The sequence below is a fragment of the Chanodichthys erythropterus genome, unplaced genomic scaffold, assembly GCF_024489055.1.
Source record: "Chanodichthys erythropterus isolate Z2021 unplaced genomic scaffold, ASM2448905v1 ctg000380_np12, whole genome shotgun sequence".
NCBI lineage: Eukaryota > Metazoa > Chordata > Actinopteri > Cypriniformes > Xenocyprididae > Chanodichthys > Chanodichthys erythropterus.
Genome location: NW_027125659.1, coordinates 115670 through 128807, shown reverse-complemented (window position 1 = coordinate 128807; position 13138 = coordinate 115670). Strand labels below are relative to the sequence as shown.

The 13138-nt window shown below is 38.9% G+C and overlaps 1 protein-coding gene across 1 annotated transcript in view; it reads left to right on the top strand.

The window, feature by feature from the left end:
• LOC137016154 (mitogen-activated protein kinase kinase kinase 5-like) overlaps positions 1-13138 on the top strand; it is a 36879-nt gene that overhangs the window by 18707 nt on the left and 5034 nt on the right. Inside the window, 20 exon segments of the mRNA XM_067380758.1 lie at positions 1540-1699; positions 2315-2468; positions 2842-2949; positions 3378-3430; positions 3667-3762; positions 4303-4384; positions 4508-4641; positions 5091-5218; positions 5304-5345; positions 5348-5439; positions 5532-5637; positions 5764-5921; positions 6380-6560; positions 7842-7859; positions 8194-8371; positions 8482-8650; positions 8766-8951; positions 9103-9208; positions 9876-10119; positions 11586-11698. Coding sequence (XP_067236859.1) covers positions 1540-1699; positions 2315-2468; positions 2842-2949; positions 3378-3430; positions 3667-3762; positions 4303-4384; positions 4508-4641; positions 5091-5218; positions 5304-5345; positions 5348-5439; positions 5532-5637; positions 5764-5921; positions 6380-6560; positions 7842-7859; positions 8194-8371; positions 8482-8650; positions 8766-8951; positions 9103-9208; positions 9876-10119; positions 11586-11698 — 2508 coding nt within the window.

Genomic DNA, 13138 nt, shown 5'->3' with positions numbered 1-13138 from the left:
TCACACATCATCACATGACATCGCACAGACATCACATGACATCACACAGACATCACATGACATCACACAGACATCACACATCATCACATGACATCGCACAGACATCACATGACATCGCACAGACATCACATGACATCACACAGACATCACACATCATCACATGACATCGCACAGACATCACATGACATCACACATGCTGCGTTCACACCATCTCATAATTAGTGTAATTAAGAGATGGCAACCCGTGACGGTCAACCTGAATGAATCTGCAGCAGTCAGGTGGTACAGGTCAGAGCGCTGTCATTTGTTTACGTTCATTATTATTGTAATGTTATGTGCTTTTAGACATGAGGTAATTGTGGTTCATGTGTTTTGGAGGAGGCGTGGCTTTGGAGACGCTCTGAAGAGAGGATCTCATGCTTTCAAAGCTAGCTTGCTATTTCTAGCCTCTCCAAACATTGCCTGCCCTACCTTTAACATGAAAGACATTCACAAGCCGTTTTACAGTAATGTGACATATTTCTAAGTGAAACAAAGTGATCCGCAACAACAACAACATTTTAGGAGTAGGACTGAATTTTTGGATGTTACCAAACCAGAATTCATAGTCGATTGTGGAGAGGATGAACATTTTTTGTTTTTATTTGCAATGAACCTCAGAATTACACTAATCCATTCACAAATGTATATATTATAAAAGTATGGAATAATTAAGAAAGAATCTTTTCTGCTCATCAAGGCTGCATTTAATTGATCAGAATTACAGTAAAAACAGTGTTATTATGAAACATTATGATGTAAATCAGCTGTTTTCTATGTGAATATATAGTAAAGTGTAATTTATTCCTGAATTTTCAGCATCATTACTCCAGTCTTCAGTGTCACATGATCCTTCAGAAATCATTCTGATATGATGATTTGATGCTCAAGAAACATTTATGATTATTATCAATGTTGAAAAAACAGCTGCTTCAGATTTGTGTGCAAATAGTAAGATTTAAAAAAATATATATATATTGTAGTACTTTTATTCATCAAGGACACATTAAATTGATCAAAAGTGACTGTAAAGACATTTATAATGTTACAAATATTCTTGAACTTTCTATTCATCAAAGAATCCTTTTATCTTGATTTCCACAAAAATATTAAGCAGCAAAAACTGTTTTTGACATTGATAATAATAAGAACCATCATTAATAATTGAGTTCCAGTGATAATTGATGAATGATTTCTGAAGGATCATGTGACACAGTAGAGCCATGGATTACATCTGAGAGATGTTTTAGTCTTTAAGACTTTTAGTATTTTTATTGTAATTACAAAATTAGTCTACATTTTGTTTTCCTAATTGTCCAAACATATTAAATTGTAAGTTAATGTTGGCATTTTCTAAGACGCCTCTCCTGATACTGGCTAATTAATAAAGAGCGCCCTCTTTTCTCAAATAGATTGCACACATGCTCTTGTCTAACTAGCATCTCATATATCAGTATATTGCAGGGTATGTATGTAACATATGCACCGTGTGTTTTGTAGGTGTGAAGTTGAGCAGTCTCCTGGGGAAGAAGGGCAGTTTGGATAGATTACAGAGTTATTGGGATGTGGGTTTCTTTCTCGGGGCCAGTATTCTCGCCTGTGACAACACACGCGTCATCCAGGCCTCCGAGAAACTCTTCAAAATTAAAGCACCCGTTTGGTATGTGCACACATTCACATTTTACACACATCGTTTAAAATAATATGAACAATTAATTATTAGTGTTTGCAAAAGCATCACTATTATTATTGCTCAAACATTAAGAATTTAAACAAAAAACAGTGTTCAGGGATTTTTAAAACTATGATTTCCAGGACAGGTCATGGGTATTATTAAAATCTTACATTGAAATTTAGTTTTTTATTGTCATAAAAAAGAGAAGAAAATAAATTACCTATATTACATACATTTTACTAGTTGCTCATCACTAAAATGCTTGCTTCTTGCAGTCTTTATGAAATGATTTAAAATCATCCAAACATCATAATCAATTCATTCATTGGTCAAAACGTTTATTTTCTTTTTTGTTTTGTTTTTAAGTTTAATACTTTTGAATTTCACAGACAATTAATAAATGGGCAAATGAAACAAACCTTCACTCAGTTGAATTCTGTGTGAAAGTGAGCCAGTGTACAATAACTTGGGTGTAGTCCAGTTTTGAAGAGGCAAGCGCTTCAGAAAATGTAAGAATGTAGTCGTCTGTCAGAAGCGAGTCATAGTTGTAGTCTTTTACGGTTCATTCATTGAGTTGTTTGTGCTTTATGTGTATTTCAGGTACCTGCGTTCCCTGGTCGAGACCATCCTCATCTATAAGCACTTTACGAAGCCGAGCACCGATCCACAGGCCGCTAAACAAGAGCTTGTGGACTTCTGGATGGACTTTATGGTGGAATCCACCCAAAAGGATGTGACGTCCGTCCGTTTTCCTGTATGAATCCTCTTAACACACCGACCATTATACTGCGTTGTCACATTTTGTTTACATGTACACCAAAAAAACCCGTTCTGTTCTGCAAAAACCCGGGAAAAATCCTGTTTCTAAAGTGCATGTTTATTATATTCCTTTTGGCCAACAGTTGAGACCGGATGGCATGTGTCCTATATGTGAATTACACAATCCCACAATGTGTTGTGTAAAAATTCAGACTAAACTGTATTATCTATTACAATATATTTAAATTTTGTCCAGTACACAATATTCTTGTGTGCTAGTTAGACACCGCCCGAGACTGTTGTGCATTAATGGCATGTAAACATGGGCTATTATCAGTGTAAAGCTTTCTTGTTTTTGGTGTGTGCAGGTGTTGATATTGGAGCCCACTAAAGTGTACCAGCCATCTTACCTCTCCATAAACAAGGATGCGGAAGAAAACACGTTATCCATCTGGCACGTGACCTCTGACGACAAAGTAATAAATAATTTACCCATTTGTTCTTAAATTCATAATTTCTTTTTTAATTTGTTGACTTTATTAATTCTCTAAACATTACTGTACTGCACTGATATGTTATTTGAATATCCAAGCATTGGTTAAAGCCGTTGTGTCTAAAATCACAGTTAGTCTTTCTAGAGTCGTCTTCTAGTCATTCTAATATTTTCTATATCTACAGGGTCCTTGAACGCCTTAAAATAAATATAGTTTGATCAAATTTAAGGTCACACAATCTATTAAACATCTTAAGTTGTATAACAAAAGTCTTAATTATCATTTTAGTTCTTAAATTTGGCGATGGAAAAACAGCCAAATCTTAATGTGGTTATTAAACTTGAAAAATATTTCAATTAATATGAGTGCTGCATGTTTCTAATAAAAATCTCTTCCTCTCTCGGTCTCAGAATAAAGGGATCCACGAGTGGAACTTCAGCGCAGCATCAGTACGAGGCGTGAGGTAAATGATGTCTTCCCTAATCCAGCTTAAACACACATTCATGACGTGACGTGCGTCCACTAGCAGATGTAGTCCTGACCTCTGTTGTGCAACGGTCAGCTGTCGCTGTAATTGTGCAGTTTAACAGCAGATTTTACATGTGTATTTATGTAAAGCATTTAACGTCAAATGTAGTGTTTGTTTTTTCTAATTTTACTTTACTTTTTTTTTTACTTGTTTTTGTTTAACACATTCAGCATCTCCAAATGTGATGAGCGCAGCTGTTTCCTGTATGTGGTGAACAACGCAGAAGATTTTCAAATCTATTTCTGCACAGAGTTGCACTGCAAAACGTACGTATACACGTTTGCAAACTCCTTCTTTTCCTACATTTCATTCATTCTTCCTCACAATGCCAAAGACAGAGCGCTATATAAATGCCTCATTTATTCATAGACAAACTAAAGACAGAAATTGCACATTTGAATGTCTACTAGAAATATTTTAGAAACTACAGACCTATTACTGTGTCTACTGCTGAAAGTCTGCGGACATCGAACATTGACTTGTTTAAAGCAGACGATTATTTCCTGTCAGTCAGAAGGAGTCAGGAAAAAGAGAATACAAACTCATGCAATGAATAAAAGGCTACCAAAAAATTACCAAAATGCTTCAAAATGTGATGTTTCTTCAGCCTTTCATGTGCCACCACTAACAGGAACATGAACTATTGAAGCAAACTGTTGTTATTAGCAGGTGTTGTTATCCGTGTATCCCTACTGTGAAGATGTAAAAGTTAATCACAGTACTCATTTTTGTCTATTTAAAGGATCATCTTTAAAATAATTAGACTTTTTGTTGATGATGATGATGATGATGATGATGTTTTGTAGGTTCTGTGATCTAGTAAACGCTCTCACTGAGGAGGCCTGGAAAGGCTCAGAAGACACCGAGTGTGAATCGGAGGCTTTAGAGGTAAAATAATAATCTTGAAACATACAGTATATTTTATATTTATTGTAGACATTTGTTATATATAGCATCAAGCAACAGGGAGACGAGAACACGTGTGAATTGTGTGTTCCTGTGTGCCTGCAGTATGATTATGAGTACGATGAGCATGGAGAGAGGGTGGTTCTGGGTAAAGGCACGTTTGGGGTCGTCTATGCTGGTCGTGACCTCAGTAACCAGGTGCGCTTGGCCATCAAAGAGATTCCCGAACGGGACAGTAGGTGAGGAAATCTAATTCGTTTTTGCATTCAGTATATTATTTTTTGACCATTTTGACCATTATTGAATACTGTAACTATAGGAACATTTCTCTAGACTAGTGAACTTTATCTCTGTTTTAACTAAAAATGAAAATGAAACTGAAAAAATAACACACTAAACCTCATTCAGGGATGTTTTTTTGGGAAATTGAATCAATATGGGATGCAATTTGTCCCATTTTCCCTGCACATCATTCTGTTTACACACAGTGACATTATATTAAATAAAAAATCAGTTTCACAAGAAATGGCAATAGCAAGAGAGTCATTGGGCGGAGCTTCTGTATTAATATACATTTATATATGATATAAATGAATGTGCAATATTCATGCTTTTGATTAAGCAGATGTAGAAATGCATGTGATCACACAGCAACAGTTGATCTGATGTGACGTCTGTGTGTCGGCAGATATTCGCAGCCTCTGCATGAAGAAATCGCCCTGCACAAACACCTCAAGCACAAGAACATCGTTCAGTACCTCGGCTCCATCAGCGAGAACGGCTTCATCAAGATCTTCATGGAGCAGGTGCCTGGAGGTGAGACCGTTCACATCAGGCCAACATGCATCTGCATTATTCTAATGTTAGTATGTGAAAGAACGTGTTTTTCTGTGAATCGCAGGCAGTCTGTCAGCATTGCTCAGGTCAAAGTGGGGTCCTCTAAAAACAACGAGCCGACTATCGGCTTCTACACCAAACAGATTCTGGAGGGTCTCAAATACCTGCATGACAACCAGATAGTTCACAGAGACATTAAGGTAATACACCTTTTATCTTAAAATGTCTGTAGGATTGTGAAAGTCCAGAGAAAAGTGATTATCAGAAACTGTAATCGTTTCATGTCACGCAGGGGGATAATGTCTTGATAAACACCTACAGTGGCGTTCTGAAGATCTCGGACTTTGGGACGTCCAAACGTCTGGCTGGAATAAACCCCTGCACTGAAACCTTCACCGGTACGACCGTTTCGTTTAGCGGCAGAAACGTGATATTGCCGTGTCATGTGATTTGGTCTGCTGACTTTTGATTAGTATCTTACAGTTAATATTACTCATATTTTCCACGCTGGTGGTATATTACAGGTACGTTACAGTACATGGCCCCTGAAATCATAGATAAAGGGCCGCGTGGGTACGGCAAGCCGGCAGACATCTGGTCCCTGGGCTGCACCATTATAGAAATGGCCACTGGGAAACCGCCCTTCTATGAGCTGGGGGAGCCGCAGGCAGCGATGTTCAAGGTCAGTGTCGCTGAAAGGATTTTACACAAAGTCCACACTGTTTTCTTTTAGTTTTTTATTTTGTTAAACATAAATTATTTGAGTGCAGTTTGGCCTTTAGTAGTTTTCAAATGGTTTTCAAACTTCTAGGAAGCATGAAATCACATGATAAATGGGTGATCAACCTTTCATTACTATTTTATGATGAACTCTAGAACAATTTGTACAATTTCACAAAATAACATTTTTAATTGTCAAAATAAGCATTTGATTTGCAGCACAGGTTTATCAGTAAATAGTGATTCATATCCATATAAAACAGGAGAAGAGGAAACAACAGGTTCTTACACAGATCATGTATTTATAATAACGTTGTAATCGACTCTGCATGGCTTAGAGAAACCTGCAGATAACCGTCTTCGATGTTGGACAGAGTTTTGGAAGTGCTCCATTATGGTTGTGCTGGTATATTTGTGTAGGTCGGGATGTTTAAAATCCATCCGGAGATTCCTGACTCGATGTCCTCTGAAGCCAAAGCGTTTATCCTGCGCTGCTTTGAGCCTGATCCGGACAGCCGAGCCACGGCCAACGATCTGCTCACGCACGAGTTCCTCACTGTTACATCACGCAAAAAGCGATCGAAGAGCAACAATTTCACAGGTGTGTTTGTGTGATATATGGACGTTACATGTGCTAAATTCAACTGGTTCATTACATGAACATTGTGTACATTAAACTATTATTAAACAAATACATCATGTTTTCTTCACCCACTCCTTTAAAATGGTGTTTTGAGTTTCAGACTGTCCCACCACAGAGGATTTGACTGTATCCAACGATTAAAATAATAAAATAGTGATCTATTTTGATACAAGTACATTGTATATTTTATCAAAAAAAAACAAACTCTGTAACAACTTAATTAGAAAATGTTACCCTACTTAAAATTGTTACACCCAATAAGTTGCATCATTTGGGTAACTTGATGGGAAAAACAAGGACATATTAATTTCCAAATTACAGAATTCATGAATAAATTAATTACCAAAATTAAGATTGAATTATATTATATTAATAGAAATAATATATTATTAATTGGTCCCAACTAGCTAGGCCAGAATCAGTAACCTTACTTTTGTTACTTTCAGCCCTGTTACCCAGTCTGGTGTATTGTGTAAATGTGTCGATTGAGTGAATTTTACCGATTTACATTCATAATGCCCATTTAATGTTTGTTTCACTGAAAGCACACGGCAGCTCACTGACCTCCGGAGGCGCACAGATCGTTTAAGGTCGAGCTCCCGTCTTTCACTGCCCTTTGATGGAGAAAGAAAAGGTTTCAGAATCAGAATGAACTTTATTCTCCAAGTGTGTGCAAAAACACCAGGAATTTGTTGTGTTTTTTTCAGGAGCTCTTGGTACATTCATACATATACTGTATATACATGCGTATCTCAAGTCTCAAGTCTACTTTATTTATAGAGCCTTTTCCACTACAAAGTAGACCAAAGGACTGTACAGCAACACAACAAACCAAAAGAACTAAACAAAAACTAAACAATAACAGAATACAATTAAAACAATATACATCATCCAAAAGTCAACAGTTAAAAGCCATAGAAAACAGGTACGTTTTCACGCAAGTTTTAAAAACATCAACTGAGGGTGCAGATCTGATGTCAGGTGGAAGGATATTCCAGAGTCTTGGGCCGGCAACCGAAAATGCACGATCCCCTTTGGTTTTGACACGAGAACAGGCCAATTATTATAAACAATAATAATAATAATGTGGCATATGTCTGGAACAGAAGACTTAAGTACAGATTTGTGCATTTCAGTTCCTATTTCCTATTTGTATTGTGGGAAGTGCTGGTTGTCAATCCTGGAAAAAGCTTTTCTCTCTCTTATGTCTTCTCATCTCTCTGTTTTCTCTTTTTTCAGCTCTTACACCAGGAACTGGTGAGTGTTGTCCGTTTAATTCCCATCTTTTGTCTTTGATGATGATATCCTGTAAATGGAGTCATTGTTCATAATTAGCCATGTTCATTTGACTCTTTTTCTCACATAAGGTTAATCGATGTACAAAATGACACTTTAACCAAAAGGAACATTTTGATAAATACACATTTACTAAACTGAAATGTTTCATATATAGAAATTAATTATCAACATAAAATAAATATTTCATAAAGTTGCTTTTATGCAGCTAGCGGTCCATATAGGGATACGAGGATGCGGTCAAATGAACTGGATGCTGTGGAAGCGTGATGTCATGTGATGTCATGTGTTGTAGAGTATTTGCGCAGCATCTCTCTGCCCGTTCCCGTGGTGGTCGAGGACACGAGCAGCAGCAGCGAGTACGGCTCCGTCTCGCCGGACAACGAGCTCTGCACAAACCCCTTCAACTTCAAACCCAGCATCAAGTGCTACAGCGAGAGAGAGGTCAAAGGTCATCGCTCACTCTTCCTGAGGTCAGCAGAGACTATTAAGATTCATTTTAGCTTAAATATACCTTATTATGTTACAGTAAATGCAGAACATCATCATCGTATCTGCTGAATCTGTACATCTGTTGTTGTAGTATTCCTGTGGAGAACTTTGAGGACCACAGCGCACCACCCTCTCCAGAGGAGAAAGACTCTGGCTTCTTCATGCTGAAGAAAGACAGCGAAAGGAGAGCGACTTTACACCGAATCCTGACCGAGGACAGAGAGAAGATAGTGCTTCACCTGCTGGAGGCGCTGACACAGGTGAACCCGGCCTGGGCCTGCTGCTCTCGCGCGCTTGTGCGAATGACGACAAATCTGTCATGTGACCGTTAATTTTGTGTCCCTTTTTGTGCGTGTGATTTGTGTCTCGATACAGGGGTCTGAGGAGACCAAACTGAAGCATCAGCATATCTCCACACTGGTGGCGAGTCTGGGAGACTTTGTGAGGATGGCGGACAGGAAAATAATTGCCAACACCCTCTCTCAGCTCAAACTGGAGCTGGACTTCGACAGCACAGCTATCAGCCAACTGCAGGTGGCGCTCTTCAGCTTCCAGGATGCGGTGAGCGTCTAGCCAGAGCCATATCATCAATTCTGTGTCACCTCAATACAATATTAAAATGAGTTGCGAATGCCATTTGATGTTGAACAGCTCAGTAATGGCTTTTCCTGATTGTCAAATATTTGTGACTTTTGGTATAATGTTTCTGCAGGTAAATAAAGTCCTGCGGAACCACAACATCAAGCCGCACTGGATGTTTGCCCTGGATAACATCATTCGAAAGGCCGTACAGACTGCCATCGTCATACTTGTACCTGGTAAACAGAGTTTCTTTATGATGTAAGGCAGGGGATTCATGAGCCTCGTTCAGACGGTCAGTCCAGATCCAGTTTCTGTGCGTATCCGATTGGAATCCGATCATATTAATCAAGTGTGAACAGCAAAAAATTACATGGAATGCATTTTTTTTTGTTTGTTTGTTTACAAATCCATTTTGAGCTCTAATCACTTTTCGCATGTCACATGCTGTTAAAGGGAACATGCTGAAAGTCCCCGCAGAAACAAGGCTGTGTTGTTGCAAGTGTCGGTCGAGGAGGAAATGATATCCTGTAATTAGAGACGACGGCAATAAAGGGAATAAAGAAGCTCATACCAGCTTCCTGCGTTTCTGCCGCTGAATCAGGAGACGCAGTTTTATATTGTCATGTTGTAAATAGACAAAAACATCTCTATTGCAAACTCCTCCATGTTGTTGTTTTTGCCGTATTCCTACCTCTGCAACCTCATAGAAACCAGTGCAGATATTCCGGAAAACTAAAGAGCGCCACGGGACACACAAATCAGATATGAACAATTCCATACTCAGTCAATAATTTAGATACACTAATGATCGGATTTGGACTGACAGTGTGAACAGCCCCAGCACTGTGCTGCGGTGCTCAGGATCAGGTCATGTGATCTGTTGTTTGTATATGTTCCTCTCAGAGCTGCGGCCGCACTTCACGCTGGCGTCAGAGAGCGACCCCGCCGAGCAGGAGGACATCGATGATGACTCCGTTCCTCAGGGAAACGCTGGCCTCAAGGACATCGGAGCACCCGTCGCTCTTCATGACGACACCGTGGTCACGTCTGGGGTCAGCACACTCAGCTCAACGGTTTCCCATGAGTCTCAGAGCGCTCAGAGATCGATCAGCATGGAGCTGGGGCGCATGAAGCTGGAAACCAAGAGGTACATGTTTATCAAACTATTTGTTTGATCTTGCGTTACTCCTATATCCTATGTCATGTGACGGGTCAGAGGTCACTGTTCCTCTGAAACTTGACTTGCAAATTCTGCACTGACAGAACAAATCCGTGCATGAAATAAATGAGAAAAGGTAACGCAGTATTTGTTTAAGGCCATTTTGTGATTTCAGTCATCATAAAGTAACCAGCACAACAGGTCCTAAAATAGGGAAATCTGTATAAATATGTAAAATCACATCATGTGACACCAAACAGCACTGGGTCATGTTTGTCTTTGAACTGGACTCAAACCTCCTGCAGATCTGAATTTGAATTCGAGTCATATTTCTGTGGTGCTTTTTAAATTATCAAATTTTAGTAATTATTGGACTTTGTATAACCATATTTATAGCACTTCAGTTAATCTCATCTGTGTATATTTGCACGTACGGTACAGTCCAAAAGTTTGGGATCGGTAAGATTTTTAATGATTTTAAAAGAAGTTTCGTCTGCTCACCAAGGCTACATTTATTTAATTAAAAATACAGTAAAAACAGTAATATTGTGAAATATTATTACAATTTAAAATAACTGTTTTCTATTTGAATATATTTGACAAAGTAATTTATTCCTGTGATCAAAGCTGAATTTTCAGCATCATTACTCCAGTCTTCAGTGTCACATGATCCTTCAGAAATCATTCTGATATGCTGATCTGCTGCTCAAGAAACATTTATGATTATTTTCAATGTTGAAAACAGTTGTGTACTTTTTTTTCAGGATTCCTTGATGAATAGAAAGTTCAAAAGAACAGCATTTATCTGAAATACAAAGCTTCTGTAGCATTATACACTACCGTTCAAAAGTTTGGGGTCAGTAAGAATTTGTATTTTTATTTTTTTGAGAAGAAATTAAAGAAATGAATACTTTTATTCAGCAAGGATGCATTAAATCAATCAAAAGTGATAGTAAATACTTTTATAATGTTTCAAAAAATGATATTTTAAATAAACACTGTTCTTTTCAACTTTCTATTCATCAAATAATCCTGAAAAAAAATATTGTACACAAATATTTTGGACAATTGTACACATTAAATGTTTCTTGAGCAGCAGATCAGCATATCAGAATGATTTCTGAAGGATCATGTGACACTGAAGACTGGAGTAATGATGCTGAAAATTCAGCTTTGATCACAGGAATAAATTACTTTGTCAAATATATTCAAATAGAAAATGGTTATTTTAAATTGTAATAATATTTCACAATATTACTGTTTTTACTGTATTTTTAATTAAATAAATGTAGCCTTGGTGAGCAGACGAAACTTCTTTTAAAAACATTAAAAATCGTACCGATCCCAAACTTTTGGACTGTACTGTACATCATGTGGTATTTGCATCAAGTCACACATTTAACCACTCTGGTCACAGACTTACACATGAATGTGTTTGTGTTTGTGTGCTGCAGACTGCTGGAGGACTTGATCGAGAAAGAGAGAGAATATCAGGCCATCTTACAGCAAGTCCTGGACGAGAGAGAACAAGAGATCAGACTGTTGAAGTGTCGACCCGGGCCTGTCGGTGAGTCTGATGTGTGCATTTACACACACACACACACACCACACACACACACACACCACACACACACACACACCACACACACACACACACCACACACACACACACACCACACACACACACACACCACACACACACACACACCACACACACACACACACACACACTATTCAGAGCTCCAGACTGCAACGAAAATGCCTGAAAATACTCAGTTTTGACCGAGGTGGTTTTGGCCTTTTTGTCCCACTGCTGCCTGAATTCCCCCAGTGTTCCCTAAAACTGAGGGGGGTTTTGCATGTGAGACATAATATATGTGAAAGAACAGAAACTGGACGCTGTACTTCCTGACTGAAAGGCCTCAGGCTGTCCAGATGGGCGACAGCTGCTTCAGCACCATCACACTGAGCCCGGAGCCACAAAGGCTGCATGTTCGGCCCACTGCTGCTCATGACACATGACTGTACAAACCACATCATCATCACATGATGAGTCATCATACACAGAGGAGGTGGAGCTTGGACTGGTGTGAAAACAACAACCTGTCTCTGAATGTTGACAAAACAAAGGAGATAATCACTGAGTTCAGGAAGTCCCGCACCGTCCATCTTCCTGGTTTCCCTGTAGGGAAGTTTCTGGGTCTGCACATCACCGACCATCTGACTGGCCAAGAAAGCACAGCAATGTCTCCCCTTTCTGCAGCGACTGAGACGGGCAAACCCCCCATCCATCTTACCATGTGGTACAAGGAGAGCCTAATGATGCTCGATGCATCTCTGTCTGGTCTGGCAGTGACGCTGCGTCAGACCACACGGCCCTGCAGCACGCTGTAAGATCTGCAGAGAGGATCGCTGGAACTCATTTCAGACATTTATCAAACCCGCTGTGTGAACGAGACCTGCAGCATCACCGCAGATCCCACAAACTCCGACTGAAGATCCCACAGAAACATCTGCTCTGCTGCAGGACTGACGCCCCCGCGAAACATTAGCAGCCATGTCATGTTGCAACGATGCATGAACATTTGTGTGCGTGTTTGCACTGAAAACATTTATAGTCGTAATTCATCATGTATGTTTGGGATATAAAAATCATTTTGAGTCGTTTGTATGAATGTAAACGACAGCTGCTGATGCTGTGAGCGCCAACATGACAAATGAACAGTCTGAAGTCACATGTGTGGTCCTTCGCCATATAAAAGTGTATATCCATACACTTCCGTAAAAAGTAATCTAATTTTATGAAGTAACCACTGAACACAATCATCATAGATCATGTTTACAAAATTTGACACCATTTTCTGAGGAAGTTGCTTGGATCAGATGTGAGGAGGATGTGTCCACTAAAAATCGGCTGTTTATAAATCATTGAGTAAAACTCACGGAGAAGAATACTTTTGTACAAATACTACGCTCTATTTCTTTTAGAAAGTTAAATTTTCTTACT